Source organism: Vombatus ursinus, unplaced genomic scaffold (genome assembly GCF_900497805.2).
Source record: "Vombatus ursinus unplaced genomic scaffold, bare-nosed wombat genome assembly UNPS02014959.1, whole genome shotgun sequence".
In the NCBI taxonomy this organism is placed as follows: domain Eukaryota; kingdom Metazoa; phylum Chordata; class Mammalia; order Diprotodontia; family Vombatidae; genus Vombatus; species Vombatus ursinus.
In genome coordinates, this window is record NW_020954737.1 from 16,175,178 (window position 1) to 16,199,719 (window position 24,542).

Here is a 24,542-nt window from a genome sequence, read left to right on the forward strand (position 1 = left end):
GAGATTATAGGCAAAAAAACTAATAAGCTAGTGAATCACGTGTGGTAAAAGTAACAGGAGCAGCCCTAAAGTCTAAGGAGATGAAAACTTAAAAGTAGATAGACATTACCCAGTACAACAATGGATACTCATATGATGAACTGGAGTCAACAAGAAAAGATAAAATTATAATTAGCTTACTCAGGAATAAAGGGAAGCGCATGGTACATTTTAGAAGAATTTCCACCAATTATTTCCATGCAGCCTTAGTGCTCCTCCCCTCCTCAAATTACTGTGCATTTATTTTTCTGACTACTTATGAGATTGCCAATAGAATGTAAGCACCCTGAGGAAGGAATTGCTACTTTTTTTTGTCTTTATCTCCCCAGCGCCTAGTACAGTTTCTTTCACATAGTAAGTACTTGATAAATACTTGTTGAATTAAATTGCATTATTGAATGGGGGGGAAGCTCAATTTTTTCTTTAAAGCTTTGCACTTGATGGATAAACTTTACTTACTTAAAAAATTCACTCAGGGGAATAGCGGATTACACAATGATACTGAAGACATGACAGGATGCATTGTTTTCCCAGACATTAAAAGCAACTCCAGTCCCACCTAGCTAGTTCTTTCTCCATCTAGCCAAGAAGCCAGTGATCCAGCAGCTGTTACTGCTCAAGTGCCCAATGAACCCTCTCAAAGACATAGTCTAATAAATCCTGCTGCCAGTAGGAGCCCACCAGGGAGTGAAGGATTACATAGGCTTGCTGTCCAAATGCAGGAATAAATCCAGAGTGGTCTACAGGCAGCCAGCCAAATATCTTTCCAATCCCTTCCCAGGATGTAACGCTCTCTCTGTCTCTCTCTCTCTCTGTCTCTCTCTCTCTCTGTCTCTCTGTCTCTCTCTCTCTTTCTCTCATTTTCTCTTTCTCCTCTGTCTTTAAAGCATTCTCTTATCACTCAAGTGAAAAGTAAATGTGCCAAAACAGGGAATTAAGACCCCTCTGGCTAGGAAGAGTGTGAGGCAAACTCCAGAGTAAGTCGACACATATTTAGTGAGGGCCTACAGAGTACTCTAAGACTTGTGCTAGGTCCTATGGGGAATAGAAGAGAAGGCAAGATGTTTCTTGCCCTCAAGGAAAATATGTTCATGCTTTGGGAGAGAAAAACAACACATGCATAAAATAATTAGTGAACACTCATTGAAAGCAATCAATCAATATCTACTGAGCATATACTATGCACCCTTCTCTGTTTTAATTGTTGCGAAGGACACAGAAGGACAAGATATTTCTTCACTAGCTACATTTATTAGATAATTGAAAGGAAAAGACTAATAGATGTGAACCACACAAGACTTGGTAGAATTTAAATGGTGTGCTTATAAACTCAAAGTGCTCTAGGAGTAGGAATTGAGAGAAAAGAGATTCTGGGTTTTCAGGGAAGGCTTCGTAAGTGAGGTGGGGTTTGAACTGAGCCTTGAATGATGAGTTTGGTTGGGATAATTAGGCAGGGCAAGGCATATTAAATCTGAGGGAAGGCACAGCTTTGGTTTTCGTGTGATATGGAAGAGGAAGGAAGCCAGCCTGACTAGAGAAGATGGTATAGATTAGAGAAGAGTGGGGGAAATGGTGAGAAAAGTCTAAAAATGGGGTGTTTTTCTTTTTTTAATTTTTATTTTCACATTAGTCATGTTGTACAGAAGAATTAGAACTGATGGGAGGAGCCACAAGAAAGAAGAAACAAAATAACAAGAACAAAAAAGAGCAAATAGTATGCTTCCATCTGCATTCAGACTCCAAAGTTCTTTCTCTGGATGTGGATAGCATTTTCCATCAAGAGACTTTTGGAGTTGTCTTAGATCCTTGCATTGCTGAGAAGAGCTAAGTCTATCAAAGTTAGTCATCGTACAATGTGGCTGTTATTGTGTACAATGTTCTCCTGGTTCCTCTCACTTCACTCAGCATCAGTTCATACAAGTCTTTCCAGGTTTTTCTGAAGTTTGCCTGCTCATCATTTCTTATAGCACAATAGTATTCCATTACATTCATATACCACAACTTGTTCAGCCATTCCCCTCCCCAGCAGATGGGCATTCCTCAATTTCCAATTCTTGGCCACCACAGAAAGAGTTGCTGTAAATGTTTTTGTACATGTGGGTCCTTTTCCCATTTTTATGATCTCTTTGGGATATAGACCTAGAAGTAGTATTGCTGGGTCAAAGGGTATGCACATTTTATAGCCCTTTGGGTATAGTAGTTCCAAACTGCTCTCCAGAATGGTTGGATAAGTTCATAACTCCACCAACAATCCATTAGTGTTCCAATTTCCCCACATCTTCTCCAGCATTTATCATTTTCCTGTTTTGTCATGCTGGCCAATCTGATAGGTGTGATATGGTACCTCAGAGTTGTTTTGATTTACATTTCTGTAATCAATAGTGATTTAGAGCATATTTTTTTTCACATGACTATAGATAGCTTTAATTTCTTCCTCTGAAAACTGCCTGTTCATAACCTTTGACCACTTATCATTTGGAGAATGACTTGTATTCTTATAAATTTGACTCGGTTCTCCACATATTTTAGAAATGAGGCTTTTATCAGAGGCACCGGCTGTAAAAATTGTTTCCCAGTTTTCTGCTTCCCTTCTAATCTTCGTTGCATTGGCTTTGTGTAAAAACTTTTCAATTTAATGTAATCAAAATTATCCATTTTGCATTTCATAATGTTCTCTATCTCTTGGTTGATCATAAATTCTTCCCTTCTCTATAAATCTGACAGGAAAACTATTCCTTGCTCTCCTGGTTTGCTTATAGTATCAGCCTTTATATCTAAATTGTGTACCCATTTTGACTTTATCTTAGTGTACAATGTAGTTTCTGCCACACTGTTTTCCAGTTTTCCCAGCAGTTTTTGTTACATAGTAAGTCATCACTGCAGTTTACTTATAATCATCATGCATCATTGCCCTTTGGATTTTTTTTATAATTTTGAATCTCTAAGATTGTTATGTTTCATGATTCACAGACATATATCATCTTACAGTGAATGTATTTTAAAGAGATGGACTTTTTGCATAAGCAATTAATTAGGAATCATTCAAAGTCTTGTGCAATTCAATGTGATACAGCTTTGTCTCTTTAATGGGTCCAGTTTGTTGTCCATCTGCAGCGCCTGTACAAGATATCCTTCTTTGTCTCCTCCTCCTCCTCCTCCTCCTCCTCCTATTCTCTCTCTCTCCTCTGCTGAATATCACAATCCGGGTAATTCTTTTTTTTTTTTTTAATTCACTTTGTGGTTTTCATTTTGGATGGTTAGAAAAACTCAGATTTCTTCAGATTTCACAAGGGAGACTTTGTAATGTTCCAGGGTTCAGTGCAACTACAACAAAGCAAGCATTCAGAAAACCTTGTAATCAATAGGAAATCCCTCTTAGACTCTGTGCATAACTTTAAAAACAAGTTTTAAGGATCCTTTTGCATTTTTAAGTCCATTGCTCACTGTCACTCTCGAATAATTCTTATCACCTTAGAACCCTTTATTGTAACAAAAAGAGCAGGTGGCTCAGGATTGAAAATTATAACGGTGTGAATATTAAGTCGGGGAGAAATGGATTCAAGGTGGGGAAAGACAGTGTGCCTTGTTAAATTCTTTAATTATAGGGTCGACTGTGCTAAGAAGAAAGATCAGAATAGGGGTGATGGACTAGGAGAATGGAGGAGTTAAGGGAATAGAAGTAACAGTGAGAAAGAAGAACAAGAAGAGAAAGCAGTAGGGAAACTAGGACAGAACATTGTAATCAGATCATTTCAAGAGTTTAAGATCTAGGAGGCAGAATAGTTTCAATTGTGGCCAGTATAAATTTTCTTCTGTATTTGTTTGGTCAGGTCCAGTCATTTATTCCTAACTCGTCTAAGTGCCAATGGCACTTGCATAGGATACTGGATATGGAGTTGATAGAGTGTATATGTCTCACTGTTACCAATAATGAAAATAGATTACTATGAATATGCCAGCAGATATATTCCATTTTGTAGGTATATTCTTTCCCTTATAGTTCTATCTACAAATGTTGTAGAGATGACATAGCTTAACCGGAATTCACATCAAAATCTTTGAAGACTTATCCCATACTTTTTCCTCTATCCCACAACAGCTATGGAGTAAACCCTAATGTTTTTCTTCCCATTCTAATAAATGCTTTCTCTTTTCTCTCAACTTCCTGAGTATAGACAGCATAAAGATTAGCAAAATACAGGGCTGACTGCATAATGTCATTTGAGGTATATTATAAAGGTTCCCCCCTCTCTAAATATCTATCCCACTGGCCTGACATGGTTCCAAAATTAGAGACTTTTGTGTTGAAATGCAACTATCCCTAGGAGGGATCACAGAAGCTGTTATCAGCTGTTAATTCACTCTAGGATGTTATACTTTCTGCTTTAACAGATTGCTGAGAGCTCACCACATGAGACACACAGTAGGTCAGTTCTTAATTAGGAGAAAGTTGAGAAAGAGGTCTAGAATTAGATCTGTGCTTACAGGGGGAAGCAGTATAAGTCAAGAAGGATTTAATTAAGCATCTGTTACATACCAGGCACTGTTAAGTGCAGAGGATGCAAAGAAAGGGAAAACATAAACACACGGTCCCTACCCTCGGAAAGCTCACAAACTGATAGGGGAAATAATATACAAACAACCATGTACAAATAAGATACATACAGGAAAATTAAAGGTAATCTCAGCAGGAAGGCAATAAGATTAAGATTGACTGGAAACTGCTTTTTGCAGAATGTGATGTTTTAGTTATGAATTGAAGGAAGCCAAGAGACAGAGATAAGGACGGAGAGCGTTCCAGACATGGGAAACGGCCAGTACAAGAGATGGAGTGACTTTCTGAAAGAACAGCAAAGACCAGACAGCACCCTAATTCTGACTATGCCATACTTAAATCACACAGGACCCTGACTATGCAAGATTAGTTGCTTCAGGTAGATTGCTGACTTCAGCAAAACCTGTTTTACCTAGATGGTGGAGTGTCATAAAAGAAACATTCTATTGAGGGATACTCTCCATAGAAGTTCGTCTTAATCTTTTCCAATCTCAAATTTCTCCAGTCCCACTGTTCTGTCTGAAGGTGACCTTGATTCCTGCTTTTCTGAGATTAAGACCTCAGGTCATCCAATTTGAATTTGCTGAACCTTATACCTTTCCCTCTTAGCACATCTCCCAGTTCTGGAGTTTTCTTTTTTTTCCTCCGACCTCACGTGGCACTTTGTAACTCTCTCTTGTACTTAGGGAAGTGATATTTTGTATCACAGTTATCTTTGTAGCTACTAGACTGAATGTAAACTCCTGGTGAGTAGAGTCCCTTATGTAAAAAATATTTATTGAACTGAACATCTCAATCTTTAGTCCTTAGTTTTCCCCTGATTACCAACCCTGACTTTCCAAAAGCCGGCAGGGCATTTTTTTCAATAAATATTGTCGAACAAATTGGCCTTCCCGGGCGGACATTAACCTCCATCCACCTGACTCTTGCCCCACCCCCCCACTACATTTCCCAGCATGCCACAAAACTTTTTTGCGTGACTCAGGAAGTAGAAGCCTTTCGCTTCCGGGGCAGATGGTTGGGGGGCAGGTGATGGCGGTTTTCAGGGTGACTGCTTCTATTTGGTTCTGCCGAGCAGGGCTCAGGGGAGCAGGGCTCAGGGGCTCAGGGCTTCTGAGAGTCAGAGCCCCGGCCCAAGCCTGGCTCCCGCTCTCGCCGGGGGCCCGCGAGACGGGGCCGTCTTGTCGTCGGGTGAGCTCCGAGGCTAGTAAGTGTTCCCTGGACTCTGTCCCATTCCTGTCCTCGTTGCCCCGGGCTAGGCTCCCCGTGTCATCCGCAGCGTGGGAAGGCGGCCCTGAGTTCAAATCCCAACCCTGCTACTCCCGAGCTGTGTCGTGTAGCTTTGGGTGACTAGCTTCACATCCGAACCTTCTAATTTCCTCCTAAAGCCTCCGCTTTCTTAATCTGTAAAGTGAACTTGGATGAGAGCAAAGGTCCTTAACTGTTTTTTGTGTGAGGGACCCTTTTTGGCAAAGCCTATGAATCCCTTTACAGAATAATGTGCTTAAATGTATAATGTAAAATACTTAGGATAGCAAAAGAAACCAATTATACCGACATGGCGTGTCCTAAAAATCTTAGTGCAGCTTTAGGCTTTAGTTGCTTAAATACTTTAATAGTATCAAACTGCACAGACTTTTGGGACGTCCTGGACAGAAGAAAGGAAGGGAGGAAGAACCCTGGTTAAAAACCCCCGGGTTCTGCCTTCTCCTGTGGGCCACAAACCTTTACTCAATGTATATGTTCTGGTGTGGGAGACCAAAAAGATGCAACAAGACATAGGCGCTCTCAGCTGTGAGGAAAGGAAAAATAACTTTAATGCATCTCTTGTTATGTACAGTTAGGATCAACTTTATTTTATGGTTGAGGAAATTTGAGCTGAGACAAGAAGTAATTGTCACAAGGTAGCAGAGGTAGTTAAATGGGAGAGGTGACATTTGAATCTCCAACTCCAAATCTATTGCTCTTTTCACTAAACCATAAGAAACTAATCCTAGACTACTTTTTTTTTTTTCCATTCTCTGAGCACATAGGATTGGTATTAGACACTTGGTATTAGACTCTTGGTCACATGCAAAAATCTGTTTTTGTGAGAATTAAATGATGTCATTGTTGTTCATTGTGTCTGACTCTTCATGACCCCATGGACTCAAGTCAGGCCCTACTATCCTCTGCTATCTCCTGAAGTCTGTCCAAGCTTAAGTTCGTTGCTTCCATGACACTACCCATCTCATCCTATGCTATCCCCTTTTCCATTTGCCTTCAGTCTTTCCCAACATCAGGGTCTTTTCCAATGAGTCCTGTCTTCTCATTATGTGGCCAAGTATTTAAGCTTTAGCTTCAGTATTTGACATTCCAGTTAATTGTCTGAGTTAATTTCTTTTAAGTATTGACTGATTTGACATCTTTGCTGTCCAAGGGACTCTCAAAGGTCTTCTCCAATACTGCAGTTTGAAAGTGTTGATTTTGCACTCAGCTTTCCTTATAGTCCTACTCTCCTAGCCAGGCATTGTTACTGGAAAAACCATACTATGTGGATCTTTGTTGGCAAGGTACTGCCTCTGCTTTTTTTTTTTTTTTTTTTGGTTAGGCAATGGGGTTGAGTGACTTGCCCAGGGTCACACAGCTAGTAAGTGTTACATATCTGCAGCTGGATTTGAACTCAGGTCCTCCAGAATCCAGGACCGGTGCTCTTTCCACTGCACCACCTACCTGCCTCTGTCTGCTTTTTAGTATGCTGTCCAGATTTGCCATGGCTTTCGTTCTAAGGAGCAAGTGTCTTTTAATTTTGTGGTTGCAGTCACTGTCTACAGTGATCTTTGAATCCAAGAATATAAAATCTGACCCTGCTTCCATTTTTTTCTTCCCCTGTTTGCCAGGAAGTGAGGAAACCAGTGATGAGGATCTTAGTTTTTTTTTTTTTTTTTTATGTTAAGCTTCAAGCCAGCTTTTACATTCTCCTCTGTCATCCTCATCGAGAGGCTTCTTAATTTTTCACTTTCTGCATCATCTGCATGTCTGAAATTCTTGATATTTCTCCCAATAGCCTAAATTCTGGTTATCGATTCATCCAGCCTGGATTTCTCAGGATGTACTCTGCATATAAATTATGTAAACAAGGTGACAATATACAGCCTTGTACTTCTTTTCTAATCTTAAACCAACAAGTTATTCCATGTTTGGTTCTAACAGTTGCTTCTTGGCCTGCATATAGATTCCTTGGGAGACAAGTAAGAGGATCTGGTTCTGCCATGTCTTTGAGGACTTGCCATATTTTGTTGTGATTCACACAGTCAAAGGCTTTAGTATAGTCAGTGAAGCAGAAGTAGGTGTTTTTGGTGGAGTGCCCTTGCTTTCTCCATAATCCAGTGAATATTGGCAATTTGGCCTCTAGTTCCTCAGCCTTTTCAAAAACCATCCTGCTTCTGGTAATTTTCAGTTCATATCTTGCTGAAGCCTAGCTTGCAGAATCTTAAGCATAACCTTGCTGGTGTGTGAAATGAATGCAGTTTGGTAATTTAAACATTCTTGGTCATTGCCTTTCTTTAGGATTGGGGTGTAAACTTATCTTTTCCAATCCAGTGGTCACTGTTGAATTTTCCAAAATTGCTGGCATATTGAATGCAGCACTTTAACAGCATTATCTTTTAGAATTTTAAATAGCTCAGTTGGAATTCTATTACTTCCACTAGTCTTATTGTTAGCAATACTTCTTAAGGCCCATTTCACTTCATTGTTCAGGATGTCTGGCTCTAGATCAGTAACCACACCGTTGTGATCAGTGATGTTAAGATCTTCCTTGTATGGTTCTTTTGTGCATTTTTGCCACCTATTCTCAATCTTTTCTACTTCTGTAAAGTCTCTACCATTTTTGTCTTTTATCATGCTCATTTTTGCATGAAAAGTTCTCTTGATATCTCTGATTTTCTTGAAGAAGTCTCTTTTCTTTCACGTTCTATTATTTTCTTCCATTTCTTTGCATTGCTCATTTAAGAAAACTTTTTATCTCTCCTTGCTATTCTCTGGAATTCTGCATTAGTTCGGTATATCTTTCCCTTTCACTTTCCTTCTTTCCTCAGCTATTTGTAAAGCCTCACCAGACAGTTATTTTGCTTTCTTGCTTTTCTTTTTCTTTGGAATGTTTTTTGTTGCTGCCTCCTGTACAGTATTTGAACCTCTGTCCATAGTTCTTCAGGCATTCTACCAAATGTAATCACTTAAATCTGTTTGTCACTTCAACTTCGTAAGAGATGTTATTTAGGTTATACCCAATATGGTGTGATGGTTTAAGTCTGAATTTTGCAATAAGAAGCTCATGATCTGAGCTACAGTCAGTTCCAGGTCTTGTTTTAACTGGCTGTATAGCGATTCTCTGTCTTTGGCTGCAAAGTACATAATCTGTGTGACTTCAGTATCGACCATCTGATGATGTCCATGTGTAGAGTCATCTTTTGGATTGCTGGAAAAGAGCGTTTGCTATGATCAGTGAGTTATTTTGACAGAACTCTTTTAGTCTCTGCTGTGCTTCATTTTGTACTCCAAGGCCAAACTTGCCTATTTATTCCAATAATTTTTTTACTTCCTACTTTAGTATTCCAATTCCCTGTGATGAATGTAACATCTTTGTGTGTGTGTGTATTTCTTTTTTTTTTTCTTTTTTAGGCAATTGGGGTTAAGTGACTTGCCCAGGGTCACACAGCTAGTAAGTGTCAAGTGTTTGGTCTGAGGCCTCATTTGAACTCAGGTCCTCCTGACTTCAGGGCTGGTGCTTTATCTACTGTGCCACCTAGCTGCCCCTTTTGGTGTTATTTCTAGAAGATGTTGTAGGTCTTAGTAGAACTGATCAACTTTGGCCTCAGTAGTTGGAGCATAGGCTTGTATTAATGTGATGTTGAATGGTTTGCTTTGGATTTGAACAGATTTCATTCTGTCATTTTTGAGATTCTATCCCAGTACTGCTTTTCTCTCTCTTTTATTGACTGTGAAAGCTATTCCATTTCTTCTAAGGGATTCTTGCACACAGTGGTATATGTAATGATCACCTGAATTAATTTCACCCATTCCCATCTATTTAAGTTCACTAACACCCAAGATGTTGATATTTAAAATTTGTCTCCTCTTAGACCGCATCCAGCTTACCTTGATTCGTAGATCTTACATTTTAGCTTCTTATGCAATATTGATCTTTATGGCATCAGACTTTCCTCTCATCACCAGACACATCCACAGCTGAGCTTCTTTTAGGTTTTGACCCGGCCACTTAGTGCAGGAGCTATGTGTAATTATCCTCCACTCTTCCCCAGTAGTGTGTTGGACATCTTCTGACTTAAGGGTCTCATCTTCCAGTGTCATATATTTTATTATTTTAATACTGCCTATGGGCTTTTCTTGTCAAAGATACTGGAGTGGTTTGCCATTTCCTTCTCCATTGGTACACTGAAGCTTATATAGGTATAGTGGCTTACCACAAAATTATAACATAGTCTTGTCTTCCTTTGCTGTAGCTACATGATTGGCCTACATGTATTCACAAAACTGCTTTGCATATCTTTGGGGAATAGGAATGTGAAGGTAGATATTTTTGTGGGCTTATGTTTCTTGGACTGCATATTGTTTTTCTGTTGACATGTGTTTTTTTTAGGTGCTGCCTGTGTACTTCTTTTTGCTGTGGAATTTTTGTCAGTTTGTACTTAACTGAAGTTCATTTTGACAGATTCAGATTGCTCGGAGACAAAGAAGCCGGAATTCACAGATGAGGAAGTTCAAAATATACTCACCAAAATGACTGGTTTGGATTTACAGAAGGTTTTTAAACCAATTAAGCAACAACTTAAGCCACCAACATATAAGCTAATGACAGAAGCACAACTGGAAGAGGTATCTGATTTAAATAAATGTTATCAGAAAATCGTAATTGAAAATCATGACATTATTTTATTTAAAAAAAACATTTTATTGATGTATTTTGTTTTTATATCATCCAGATTTCTTAGCATATCCATATTCCTCTCCTTTCAAGAATAATAAAAAAAATTAAAATAAGAGGAAAAAATTCAGCAAGATTAAATAATATATCAACTAAGTCAGATATATGTAGTACTCTATATCAGTGGTATCAAATTCAAATAGAAATGGAATATTGACTTAGAAAATCACAAATGAACATTCTTTATGTTGTGTTGTATTTATTTATAAAAATTTCCCAATTATATTTTAATCTGGTTTGCAGTAACAAAAAGCAGTTTGATACGTCTTCTCTACATCTGTAATCCCACACCTCTGTAAAGAAGAAAAGGAGATTCCTTTTTATGTCTATTTCTTCTTTGCAGCTAGGCTTAGTTATTATAATATTATAATATTATAATAAATTTTTATTATTTTATTATTCTTTTCATTATAGTAAATTGTGTATGTTGTTTTCATAAAGTTCACATTCTGTAGAAAGTTATGATTTGTGACTGCAGGGCATATAGATAATTTAAGTATTTTTTCTAAGAAAATACTTTAAATATACATACACACACACACACACACACACACACACACACACACACACACACACACACACACACACACATATATGTGCACACACATTTAGAGAGAGAGAGAGAGATATGCATAATGTAGCCCAAACTGGAAAAACTGAAATAAAATGATTGAAGATGCCACAGTTGACTTATTCTTGCTCTATCTGTTGGACATGCATCACTTCTCCTAAACCTTTCTAACTAAAAAGCATAATCTTCTGCATTATATCTCTTTTCCTAGAAGCCCATCTTGTTAGCCACTTCTCAAAAAACAATGGGGAAAAAGACATTTGGTTCTACCTTCAGTCTTTATTTCATGACCCACTACCTGAAATAATGCCCTAAAGGCAAATTTGTTGTTATGAATGTGGTTATGGGGTTTTTTTTGTTGCCTCTTAGAAGTTGCCTCTTACCTTAAACATAGTCCTGTTTTTTATATTCATAGTTGATACCACAAGCACATTCACACGAAGAGATAACAGAGACCTAGTTACCAGTAATTCTACTCATGCACATGAAAATAAAGATTTGATTTGTCAATGGAACTATTTTTGGCAGAACCCATGGTCATTTTCAACAGCTGTTTAGTTTTGAAGTTAATAAATTATTTGTTTTTGGTTGACCTTTTGGGCTACTTCATTGTGTGATTACTCACCCTTGAGAAAAATATTTTATTTTGTAGGCCACAAGACGTGCCATTGAGGCAGCTAAAGAACAGTTAAAAATGCCACCTGTGCTGAAAGAACGAGAGCCAATAAATGATGTATTAGCAGATGATAAAATCCTTGAAGGAACCGATACTGCCAAATACGTGTTTACTGATTTAACATATAGCATTCCACATCGTGTGAGTATATCTCTAAGGACCATTATTTAGAGCTTTCTTTGGCAATTTTGGGCTGAGAATTGGGAGTCAGTATCATTATAGAACCATGTTAGTTCACTAGTAAAGGAAGAGCCATCCAGCCTTTCAGTTTCTGGATAAGTAGAAAAGTGTAATAGGTTCAGAAAGCGAAAACTGAATCCATCGTAAAGTAACCAGATCTTGCTTAAATGACATAGACAACCATGTATTCTCTAACGTTAAAGATCAAAGCAAAAAACGTTGAGCAGTAAAATGTACAGAAGCTTTAAGCAAAAGACTATATTTGAGATTACAACTGTATTCAGGGACTCTCATTTTATAATAAAATCCAAGGAGAGCACAAATCTTTATCATTTAAGTCCAGCCCATAGCTTTTCTTTACATATGGTACATAGAGCTTAGGCAGCCAGTGGTGTTACTGAGGAGCAACAACTCCAAAAGAGAATGTTGAGACAAAAGTGTTAAAGGGAAAAAAAATGGTAAAGGAAGGGAGAATTCTTTTTGTTGACTCCATCAGGAATCCTCTCTGGATAGTTGAAGCTTTTCCAGAAGGTAGCATTTTTTGTTGAAAATTCACATATGCTTTCCAAGAGCCCTTATAATCCTATAATTTCTCTTGGGAATTTCATGCACTATAGAAATAGTCTATCAATACCATTACTTTTGCTTAAAAAACTTTTCAAAGAAATAGTTTTGCTATCTCTTGAAGCTACCCACAGCTTCAAAGAAATAGTGATTTTCTAAGTTGAGATGTTATTTTTTTTTTCATTTTTCTGTTTTAGGCTATAAAATAACTTTGAAAGTAGGAAGAATTTACAATTCAACCATTATAAATATAATGGAGTCCTTTATAAGACCATGACTAAAGTCCATCCTATAAATTAAATGTGTTGATTCAGGCTTTCAGCTTATGTAGTAGTTAGGTTTTAGGAGATAGGACTTGAGCATGGTATAGACAGTAGTAGCTGCTGTATATATGAAAACATGAAGTACAGAATCCTGTGAATTGGGATCTAGATTCTAGGACGGTGGTGATTCAGTAGCATTGGATCTAGAGGCCATAACATATAAGGATCATGTGAAGGAATTAGGGGAGTTAGCCTATTGAAGAGAAGATTTAGGAGGATGGGTTAGCTGGCTTCAAATACGAGTTTTTCAAAAGTGGAATGGATAGGATATGCCATGGGAAGTAGTGGGTTCCCTTTCTCTTGAGGTTTGCAAATGAACGTTATGTGAACACTTGTCAGGGATACTGTAGTGGAGATTCCTATTAAGGTATGGATTGAAGGAGGTGATTTCTTGAGGCCTCTTTCAACTTCAAGATCTTCTGACTCTGAGGAGAAAATGAAACAACATAGAAAGATTTCATTTCCTTTAGAAACATACAAGTAAATATTAAATTGTACTCTGGTTGTATGATTGGGGCTTTGTAGCTATGGAGTCAAACATAAATAGAAATGGATCCCTGAAGGTCTTATTGACTTAGAAAACCACAAATTAACATTATCTGTGTTGTATTATATTTTTATTTAATGTGTTAAACATTTTCCAATTACATTTTAATCTGGTTTCAGCTTCACTCAAGAGTTTTGCTGGCCCAAGTTTGATACCTCTGCTTTTCATTTAAGTTAAACCAATTTATTTCAGCATTCATCATACATAGTAGATGCTATAAATATTATAATTATTGAATTTGTATTTGGATTGTTATTAATGAGTTCTATAAAATACAAATGCTAAGGAAGAAAAGTAAAATCTTGCCAAGCCTTTGTAGTTTTAAAAATAACTGCACATGATTGCTTTTTTACATGGTACATTGTTGATTGCAAATTACTTTAATGAAGGAATTTAATGAGACACTGAAACTAAAAATAAAACCCTAAATCTCACCTTTGATTTGTTTTCAATTTTAGGAGCGTTTCATTGTTGTCAGGGAACCAAATGGTATTCTACGCAAAGCTTCCTGGGAAGAACGAGACAGAATGATACAGGTTTTTTTCCCAAAAGAAGGTCGTAAGATTTTTCCACCATTAATGTTCCAGGCAAATAATCTTCTGGTAAGCTGACTTTTATGTCTTTGTCTGTCTGTCTGTCTGTCTGTCTGTCTATCTATCTTCTATCAGTCTAGCCATCTATCAGCATCTATGGATCTATAATATATATATATCTAAAGATCTACATCTTATATATGAGAAACTATAGCAAATGTGGATTGTTGCTCATATGCATATGTTCTGTTTATACAGGCATTTTAAATATGTATATATATATTTTAATTTTTGTCCAGATCTGTGATTTAATTCTAGTAGGAAACCTATAGTGTGAAAATTTCGCACTGTTGCCAATTAGCAACTCATCCATAATGTATTGTCTTAGGGAATTGTCTGGGGCACTGAGAGGTAAAATGAGTTCTCTGTGGTAACACAACTAGGATGTGTCAGTGACAGTCATGAATCCATGTCTTCTTAACTCTAAGACCAGCCCTTAATTCACAGTATCACACTGCCTTTTGAATTCTTATTGATATTATTACTGAAGTATGTATACATTTTAATGCAATGCACATCATTGAGTTAGAGCAGTTTTTAATCGTGTTCCTCTTCTGAATATAACTCTGATCTGTTGGATCATTGTAGACTTTGTTCAGTCAGCATCGCCATGAAGATGTCCTCAATCTCTGTGTTGCGCAGTTTGAGCCAGATTCAGCTGATTATATTAAAGTGAGTATGTTCAACAGTTTCAGAAATGATACGAAATCTGTGCTTAAAATATCACATGTAAATAGGATTTCTAAATTCCAGCAAGCAGTGCTTCATGATAAATTTCAGCTGCAAAGAAGTATTTTCAGTGAATTAGAGCTAGCCCAAAGTTGTAAGTACTACATTGCATATTAAAATTCAAAAACATGCAGCATTTGCCTTCTGACTGTTCATAAAATTTGCCTTGGATATTTCAGAATTTAGAGGACCTCAGCAGCCATCTACTCTAACCATCCCCAAAATAATCTCCACTGCAGCCTACCCAGCAAGTGGAAAACCCCCAAGGAAGGGGAACCTAGCAGCTCTTGAGGCAGCCCATTTCACTTTGGAAGAGCTCAGAGTTAGGAAGTTTTTTCTGACATCAAACCTAAATTTTCATCTTTGAGACTTAAAACCAGTGTTTCTTGTGTGCCCTGTGGAGCCAAACAGAGCAACTCCGATGCTTCTTCCACATGACAGTCCTTTGGATATTTGAACACTCATGTTCCCCCAAATTCTTCTCTTCTTAGGGCTCAGTATTCCTACTTCTCTCAACTTGGAAGGTAACATGTTGTAGGGAAAATAGCACTGACTGGAATCAGAGGACCTGGGTTCAGATTGTACCTCTATAGCTTGTGTGTGTGTGACCTTGGGCAAGCCACTTATCCTCTCTGGGCCTCAGCTTCCTCATTTGTAAAATGAAGGGTTTGGATTAGATGATTTCTGAGGTCCCTTCCAGACCTACATCTGTGATTCAATGATCCTGTCAATTTATTGTCATCAGACATGGACTCAAGATTCTTTTGATATCTTGTCCTCTGGGTACTTTCTAGCTTATCAAGGTTCTTAAATTGTGCCATCTAGAACTGAACACAGTAATTCACATCTGGTCTAACCGGATCACCAGTGTTCTAACCTGTCCAGTTTTGATTTTACTATCCATTGTTTTAGCTCTCCCTCCAAGCTTTGTTTCATCTACAAGTTTGATGAAGATGCCATCAATGTTTTTCTCATCGTCAATAAAAATATTAAACAACATGGCCAAACAAGATCCCTGGGGCAATTCACCAGATACGATGTTGACATTGAACCTTAAACTATTCATAGAGTCCAGGATCCATCTAATTGTATTATCATGTCATCTGTCTTATCTTTTCCACAAGAATTATATGAGTTATTTTGTAAAACATTTTGCAAAAATCTAGGCAAACTCTAGCTGTAGCAACCCTGCTGTCCTTTTCTTTGTGATCACTGCCTCCTTGTCTACATCATTAAACTTTTCCAACTCGTGACCCCTTCAGTGCTTCTTAAACCCACATGGGGTTGCGACCCACAGTTTAAGAAGCGTTAGTGATAAGCAACTATCTCTTGAAGGGAATTTAAAGAATTTTCCCAAGAATCAAAGCCAAACTCCTTGGCCTAAATGCAAACTGTTCTTTTCCCTTTTCTTGAAAATCAGAATATTAGCCCATCTCTATTCGTGTAGAGCCTCTACTCTTCTCTGTAATCTTTCACATATCCCTGGAAGGTCATACCTGTCAATTTTTCATACTTTCCCCTTACTTATCCTATAAATTCGAACTCTGTTAGCCATTTTTCTTCTGTCTTTTTCAGTCTAGACTTTGTTCTTCTTGGCAGAGAAAACATAAGCGAAATAAGAATGAAGCAACTCTGTCGTCATTTATTGTCTTCCTCCTGCCCCCCAATTCCACACTGTAGTGCTGACCTTTCCCTGAGCTTTCCTTTCCCTTCAACAGATAAAAAGACTTTGTTGTCTTTGGCTTTCCTTGTCAGCCTCAGCTCATTCCAAGCTTTAGCATTCCTGACACTATTTGTACAGAACTGTGGTACCCTCATATATTTGTTCATTGTTTCCTGTCGTTACTTCCATCTTTTATACTTAGCTTTTTAAGATCTAAGTTCATTGAGTAAATGAATGAAAACTTAAGTGCTTATCATTTGACAGGCACTTGCTTAGCACTGGGGATACAAGTACAAAAACAAGACAGTCCCTTCCTTCAAGGACCTTACATTCCAACAGGAGGAAATAGCATAGATGTGAAAGTGTTTGCCAGGGAGGTATATTTTGGTCTGAGAAGTCACAGGGATGGTGAATGGATCTGCAGGGCAATTGACTGGCAGAGATTGTTAGTTTTTTTTCCAGAAACCATAATGAAATTGATTTCTTTGCTATCCTAAGAGGCATAGGTAGAAAGGGAGTAGAATATATATGTAGCAGTAAGGTAGTTGGCAAGAAAATAAGTAATCTAACATAATGGGTCTGGGGCCCACTAGATATTATGTGCTCTCAATCAGTACAGCTAGGCCCAAGGGTGGGAGTTCCAAAGCTGAGCGACTTAGCATCTCTGGGGTATGATCTCTGCAGGTCTGGTTCAGATGACACACCAGTAGTAGGGAAGATGGCACAAATGGTGAAGCCAGGTCAGGTCTAGAAATAATGGTTGGTGAATTTTTGTGCATCCATATCAGTCTCTTCAGACAGCTCCCATTTTCCCTACTCATTCAAATTGTTTCCTTTTGTGATTTAAGATCTTAATTCTTGAGTGTTTCTCTTCCCTCCTGGGTTGACTTCTACTGTAGAATTTTAGCTCCTGAATTCTTACCTTTCTTCTCTTTTGAACTACTTTCCCAAAATCTAGGGTGCATGCCAGAGTATGCCCAGCTGTCTTTTATCTCAAACTCTAGAAGGGAGTGATCCTTTCTCTGCAATTGCAAATTTCCATCTTTTCCACCACAGCAGTTTTTCCTTGTTAATGGGTTAGATCCAGAATTGAATTTACCTTTCCTGACCTCTCCATCTTTTGAAGAATGAAATTACGATTATGAGAAGCCAAAAAGTTATTCGTTATTCAGCTTTGTCAGAAAATTCTAGCAGATGTCAGGTAATTGAAGTCCCCAAGCATAACTAGGTTATGCCACTCTCTGCCACATGTGTTATTTCCCTGACATTTCATCTATTTTGTATTTGTGTCCAGGTGTCCTGTAATACAGTCTGATGATAAAATCACTTTTGTTTCTCCCTCTATTGATCTTTCAATGCTCTCCACTACACTTAAACGCCTCTGGTTCATGGAATTTCTTGTCTAAGACCTCATAATCTTTGGCAATACTTTAACTTCCTTCTGGCTTATCATTTGTGCCTAAATGAATCATCAGAAGTGAGCTGTAGTCAACCATCTTGAAGAAACTTAAAAGGTTCTCTGTTTTTCTCTTCAATATATGTCCCAGAAAAACAATGCCTTCCTGTTGTTTTTAGGTCATGACCTGGATATCTGTAGCAGTGAATCACCATCTATTATTATCCTTTCCTTCTTCCTCTGACCCTCACTGCATGATCTCCTGCCTGATCTTTTGAATTACTCTTTTAGAGTACATTATCCATCTGTATGCTTATTGTTTTTGTTGTTGTTTAGTCATTTTTAGTTGTGTCTGACTCCTCATTAACAAATATTTGTTATTTAATTAGTCTAGGTTACATGGCCTACTATTTATGCGACCTTAGACAACTCAGCCTCTCTGGATCTTGGTTTTTCCCATCAATATAATGAGGGTATAAGTAGATGACCAGCTCTAAATCTCTGAGTCCTAAATTAACTTTTAATTATTCCTATCGGCTTATAGTTAATTTAAGGTGCTCATTACCTTGATTAATTATAGTCTGGTTAAAAATTACTGGGTTAATTTGCTACATTCTGCAGTATACTTAAGTGAGAGATTATACCTATTTAGTCTCTAAGGCAAATCCTTTTTATTTTGTGAGACTTATTCCTACCTTAACTAGATCTTACAAGTGGTTAAATTCTAGGCACTGATTAATATTAGTTGAGATCATCATGTGTAGGTTTAGTTTTATGGCAAATTGTGTGGACAGCATACCTTCTAGGAGTATATGCCAACTCAGGAACATAGTTTACCTACTTAATACTTCTCACATGATTCACTTGCTTTGATTTTACTGCATATTGAAGGGTAAAGCATACTGGAATTGAAGTCAGGGGACCTGGAATTTGAATCCTGCTCTGCCACTAACTACCTCTTTGATCTTTAGTTTCCATATTTTGAATGGGACCTGTGATTTCATTGGTATAGAGAAGTCCTAATGAGGACGTTTCCTCTACCAATATACATCAGCATCCATACCACAACTGGAAGGCTGAGATAGTTACCGGGGGCACTTGGAGGTTAACTGATTTGCCTAAGGTCACATGGCCATTACATGGCGGTGGCAGATCTTGATTCCAGGTGTCAGGACTGACACCAGTTGTCTCTCCCCAATCCTCTGTTTCCTCAAACACAAAATGAGATATTAATACTTGTACCATGAACCTCATAGGACTGTTGTGAAGAGAGTGCTTTGTTAATTAGTGAAGCATTGCATTAAATGTGAGCTTTTGCTTTATTATTAACGACATAAATGTATTGTTTTATTATGGGTAGATTCATCACCAGACATATGAAGATTTAGAAAAGCATGGTAAATATGACATTTTGCGTTCAACAAGACACTTTGGTGGAATGGTGTGGTATCTGGTAAATAATAAAAAGATTGATGGTTTGCTGATTGACCAGATTCAGAGAGATTTGTAAGTAAGCTCTTTTGTAATCAATTGATTTTCTTTGATTTAATACGGAGACATTAAAGCAAATCTGTAATTAGGATGTTGTTTTCGTTTCATAGGTGATTAGGTTTTCTGTTTTGTGTGTGCAAATGTTTATAACAATCATAGTCCAGTCAAGCACAAGGGACACACAATTACATGAGCAATCTTAACTCTATGCCAGTAGGTATGATTACAGAGTATGTGAACAAAGTTTAATATAAAAGAAAAGATTGTGACAGCTTTTACTTCACTATTTTTAGCTTTCTGATAGATTGTGAAATATTTCACTTCAAAAATCATACTCTACAGTGAACATTGCATACCAGTATTAAATTACATCAGGTGTGTGTTATATACATTAGGTTAGAAATTAGACTTTGACAGTATTTTTCCAGCTCTTCATCTATTAAATAATTTTTATAGTGCTGAAAAAAAAAATCACAGACTCTTGTAGTTTGAAAGGATCTCAGAGACCATCTGGTCTAATACCCGAAATACAAATCCTGATCATACTGTATCTAGAATGTAGTTATCTGGCCTTTGTTGAAGACCTTCAGTAAGGGAATTATCTCCTTTTAGAGACAGTTCCTTCCACTTGAAGGTAGTTCTTACGTTAAGAAAAATTTGTTGTTACATGAAGTCCAGCTGAACTTGTCCATCTTAGGCTGTGTGGCTGGTGGTGCTCTTCACTTTTTAAAAAAAAAAAACGTATCTGATTTATTTTTACTATGTATAAATTAGAGTGTTCCATTCCCCTCCAGATCTAGTGATTGTAAATGGAAATATTTTTATATTCTTTGGAAAAGTCAATGATTTTGGGTTCTCCTAATTTTAAAAGTGAACTTGGGTAGTGGTACATTCTGGGTGATCCATGCATTCCAACAGCCATTTATATGGGAACATGCATTAGTCTTAAAGATAGATGAACTCTTTCTTGACCTGTCTTTTGGCCTTTCTCAGAAGCACCAAAATATTGTAGTAGGGGAAAAAAAAAAATGAGAAATTTTCTTTAAAACCCCAGTTCAGGAAGTCAGCAGCTTCAAAGTTTTTTCATTCTTCTAGGAACTTCCTATAGGTCAGGAAAGCTTAGAATAGCCATGCAGTAAGTAGCCTGGTTTCATCTAAGGGGTTGGGACATTCTCAGTGGTTGGGGCACTCATTTTGAAGAGCAGACTGCCTGTCCTATTTTCTTTGACAGGGGTATCAGGGATAACACGAGCTATTACTGCTACTTTGTAAGATAATGTGTTGCTTTCCTCTGCAGAGGAGAGAAATGCTTCTGACTCCAGAGTGGCTTCTGGTTAGTGCTTCCCTCACATGGAAAGAAGGCAGAGTGTTGGACTATAGAAGAGGGTAGTTTGGGAGTACCTCTTTCTTAAAAAGAAAGCCTGAAAACCATTCTTATATCTGTAGAGCTATGAGGCAATGAATGATAGGAAAATATCGGCATTGTAAAAAAAAGATTGTGTGATGATTAGGTGTAGTTGAAACCAGAGAATTTTAAATGTTGGTGAAAATTTTTGTCTTTTCTAAAAAATGTTCCTGTGTTCTTGACTTTGCCTTGTGTAGTGTAAATTCTGTATGTAAAGAACACTGGCCTCTGTGCCAGGAGACGTGACACTTAGCCTTGGAATCCACTATCTAGGGCTGTGATCGCCAGCGTTGCTTCTTGGTGCCTCGGTTTCCTTATCTCACAGAATCAGAATGTCAGAGTTGAAAGGACTCTTAGAGATCATCTGATCCAATTGATTGGTCCAACTCCCTTATTTTAGAGATGAAGAAATTGAGGCCTAGAAAAGTAATTGGCAGAGCTGAGGCTTGGTCGTGGTCTTCTAACTCCCAAGTCCTTTGCTCTCTTCATACAGGAATGCAGTATACTTGGGAGGGAAAAAAAGAAAAATAATTTACATAGTTCAGGTGATTTATAAACCATTTCATTCAATAAGCATATGCCATTGAGTAATCAGTAATAGAGACGTTGATCTGTTCTAGTTCTCACAGGGATGTTGGGGGGTGGGGGAGTGGTGTGTTGGAAGAAAGAGAAACATAAGTGTCACCTTGTTCAAGCAAGGCACTGGTCTGGCTCCACTTCACCCACTCAGACTGACCCAGCCTTTACTCCTTGTCCTTGTCTCAAAGGTACAGATTTGTTTGCAAACTTAACCTGTTGACCTTGATACACAATTTCAGGGATTTTAAAGAGGATGGTTTTGACCATAGTATTACAATATTTGGCTTCTGTGATGACTTTAGAACCCAGTGCCCCACCTAGGATGCCAGTCTACCAAACCGCGTTTCTTGCCAATTGAGATATTAGCAGTTCTTAGATTTAGAGCTGGAAGGGACCTCAGAGGCCATCTAGTTCAACCTTCATTTTACAGATGAAGAAACTGAGGCCCAGAGAAGTTAATTAATTTGCCCAAGGACACACAAGTAGTATTAGAGGCAGTTCCAAGCCACATACACATGAGCAATGGTTAATTCACCTCTAGGACCCTGCCTATTTTGTTGCCAAAATGAAAACAGATGGGATGTGGTTGTTGTGGAAAGGTACCTGAGCTCATACTTACATAGAAAATTAAGGGACACGTAGTCCTCAGGGGCATCTACTTCCTTCCCCTTTCTCTAATCCAGTCCAACTGCCAATCTCATGTGAAATGTTTCCTGACATCCATTGCTGGTGCTTGGTTGTATATTTATATAAAAACAATGTTTTAATTGGAAAGTGTAAAGCATGCAGTAATATTTTTATTATTACTTATGATTGGATGAATGCTAAATGCTGATTTGTAGAATACAGAGCTTGCATACAAACTGTGGGAGTTGATTAAAATAACTTTAAAAACTTTTCAGAATGGATGATGCCACAAGTTTGGTCGTTCTGTATCACATGCTTCATCCACACGGACACTCTGCTAAGCAGGCTAAAGAACAAGGAGCTGAGGGATTAGACTTAATTAAGGTAAATTATATTATTTCTTATTGTCTTCAGCGTGTTGATAATTAAGTAATGAACAATTTTAAATAGCTTGAGTATCCTTAGAGACTACACTTTAAAGTCATTTTTAAAAGGGGGTGGATTTTGGTCAGTTTGTTGTTGTGAAGATATGATAAATACTGCAAATACCCTGGTTAATATTAAAGTGGAGAAATATCGATACCAATCCCTTTCATAGGAGATAATGCATGCACACATTCTTTAGCATGTTCAAGTTTAGGTGGCTGAAGTTTGCCAGGTCAGAAATAGGATAACTGCTTGAGCAGTGCTCCTTCGCTGTACTGTCACTGAGCAATATTCATGCAGCCTTAATGTATGTATGAAGGAAGAACAAGAAAGGGGCCGTATGTGTTAAGAGTATCAAGGAATTTCTAACTGGACTTACACCATAATTCAACTTTATTTGAATGTGTATTTCTTCAGACAATAATGAATTAGTGAGGGTGGAGGGGGTTCTGTGTATGTTTCATATTTGCAAGACTGATTTGTGTTTAATTTTTTGAAATCCTTATATCTGCATCACTATCCTGTTAAAGAGTATAGATTGGATATTTTTATTGGTAAATGTTAACCATCTAGTATTCATAAAAATTCATTTCCATGAGTATCGGGAAAGGATTTTGTATCATAGTGGTATGAAAAACTTCCTCTGCTAGTTGCTGTACAATTTAACACGTCATAACAATATGGGTCATTTTATCTGAGATTTGTTAGGGAAGAAAAATGACCACAGTGATCCCTGCCACCTTAGAACTGGTGGAGAGGACAGTGTAGTATACTGGAAGTAACAGATTTAAAGTCAGAACAACTAGGTCCAAGTCCTGACTTGGCCTTGTAAAAACTGTAACTTTGGGCAAGTCATTTTAACTTTTTGGGACTCTGTTCTCATCTGTAAAAGGGGAATAATGAGATTTATACTTATATCTTGCAGGGTAGTATTCCTTAACGATCCATTATAACAAATCTGGTCCTTCTCCCCTCCCACCCCCCCCAAAAAAACAAGAGGAGTCAAAGTGAATTGTAGCTTCTTTATAACTTGTCTTTTGATGTGAAAGGTTGGTCCTCAAATCATGATTAATAAAGTGGTATTACATAAGACCTTCCAAATTCTTGGAGTCCATAGTTTAGAGTTTTTAGTTCAGTGTGAAGGTAGTGGCTTGTTGCAAGGTGTTTGCTTTTTATTCTTTCCCTAATTCTCTTGATCTTAGATTTTAAAAGCCCTATCAATATAATACTAGAGTTTAAAATGAGCGTTCCTTAAAATTTGCCTGTGTGGGCTGGGAGTGGAAAACTTGCTCTGACTTAAAACAGTACACTTAACCTTTTCCATGAATTACTTCAAGTACTCTAGAAGCCAGATAATATGAAAAAAAGCACATATTCTAAGACCAAAAAATACAGCATTTTATAACCTTATTTTTCCCTTCCCAAACAGGTCTTTGCAAAAACAGAAGCACAGAAGGGAGGATATATAGAGTTAACTTTACAGGCTTACCAAGAAGCATTAAGTAGTCATTCTGCAGCTTCCTGAAGAAAGTACTTAAATAAATTATCTTTTTTATTAAATATCATCAAAATTTGTCTTGCTTTTACATTGAACAGAATGTTGTATAATCAACAATTCCATTTTTTCCCTGGTCAAGGTTGTATCAGGTTATTTTTATTAAAAAGTTGCAGATATTTTCTATTAATAAGTTGAAAAGTAAAGTCTTATTATCCTTTTTTATGGCCTACAAGAAGAAAACAGATACTGGTATTTGAGAGTTCAAAGAAAAAACATAGGGATAAAAAGAGGTTGAACTCTCCTTGACGATTGCTTACAATAGATCACTGGAAAGAAAGGGGTTTGTGTCAGTAGAAAAAGGATAATTTCAGGCAGAGGCCAGGGTAGAGAGTAGCAGGGTGTTTGAGGAACTCATACCTTGGACCAAAAAGCAGCAGAGCTGGGGACAAGATACAAGGGTAGGTCACTAAGCAATAACCCCTCTCCCTTAACCCCCAAGTCTTGGTCTTGAATGTCTAAGGCTTCATTAAATTCTTATACAACAAAATGAAATTGTCATTTTATAGTTGGCAGGCACGAAGGCCATTCTAGCCCAACATTCATTTTTGTGGACACTGGGCTCCCAGAAGAAAAGTGATTTTCGCCAATGTCACATTAGTCAAGTTACTGAGCACCTATTGTATGCCAGCCATGT

General features: G+C 37.6%; 1 protein-coding gene across 1 annotated transcript in view; it reads left to right on the top strand.

Moving 5' to 3' along the window:
- The window catches only part of MRPS22 (mitochondrial ribosomal protein S22), a 71,394-nt gene extending 47,479 nt beyond the window's left edge, over window positions 1-23,915 (top strand). Inside the window, exons 3-10 of the mRNA XM_027845177.1 lie at window positions 5,440-5,801; window positions 10,308-10,471; window positions 11,804-11,968; window positions 13,900-14,043; window positions 14,623-14,706; window positions 19,183-19,328; window positions 22,200-22,308; window positions 23,780-23,915. Of these exons, the coding sequence (XP_027700978.1) occupies window positions 5,440-5,801; window positions 10,308-10,471; window positions 11,804-11,968; window positions 13,900-14,043; window positions 14,623-14,706; window positions 19,183-19,328; window positions 22,200-22,308; window positions 23,780-23,875 (1,270 nt within the window). The 3' untranslated portion in view covers window positions 23,876-23,915. The remainder of the gene's footprint in view (window positions 1-5,439; window positions 5,802-10,307; window positions 10,472-11,803; window positions 11,969-13,899; window positions 14,044-14,622; window positions 14,707-19,182; window positions 19,329-22,199; window positions 22,309-23,779) is intronic.
- Window positions 23,916-24,542: the final 627 nt, after the last annotated feature.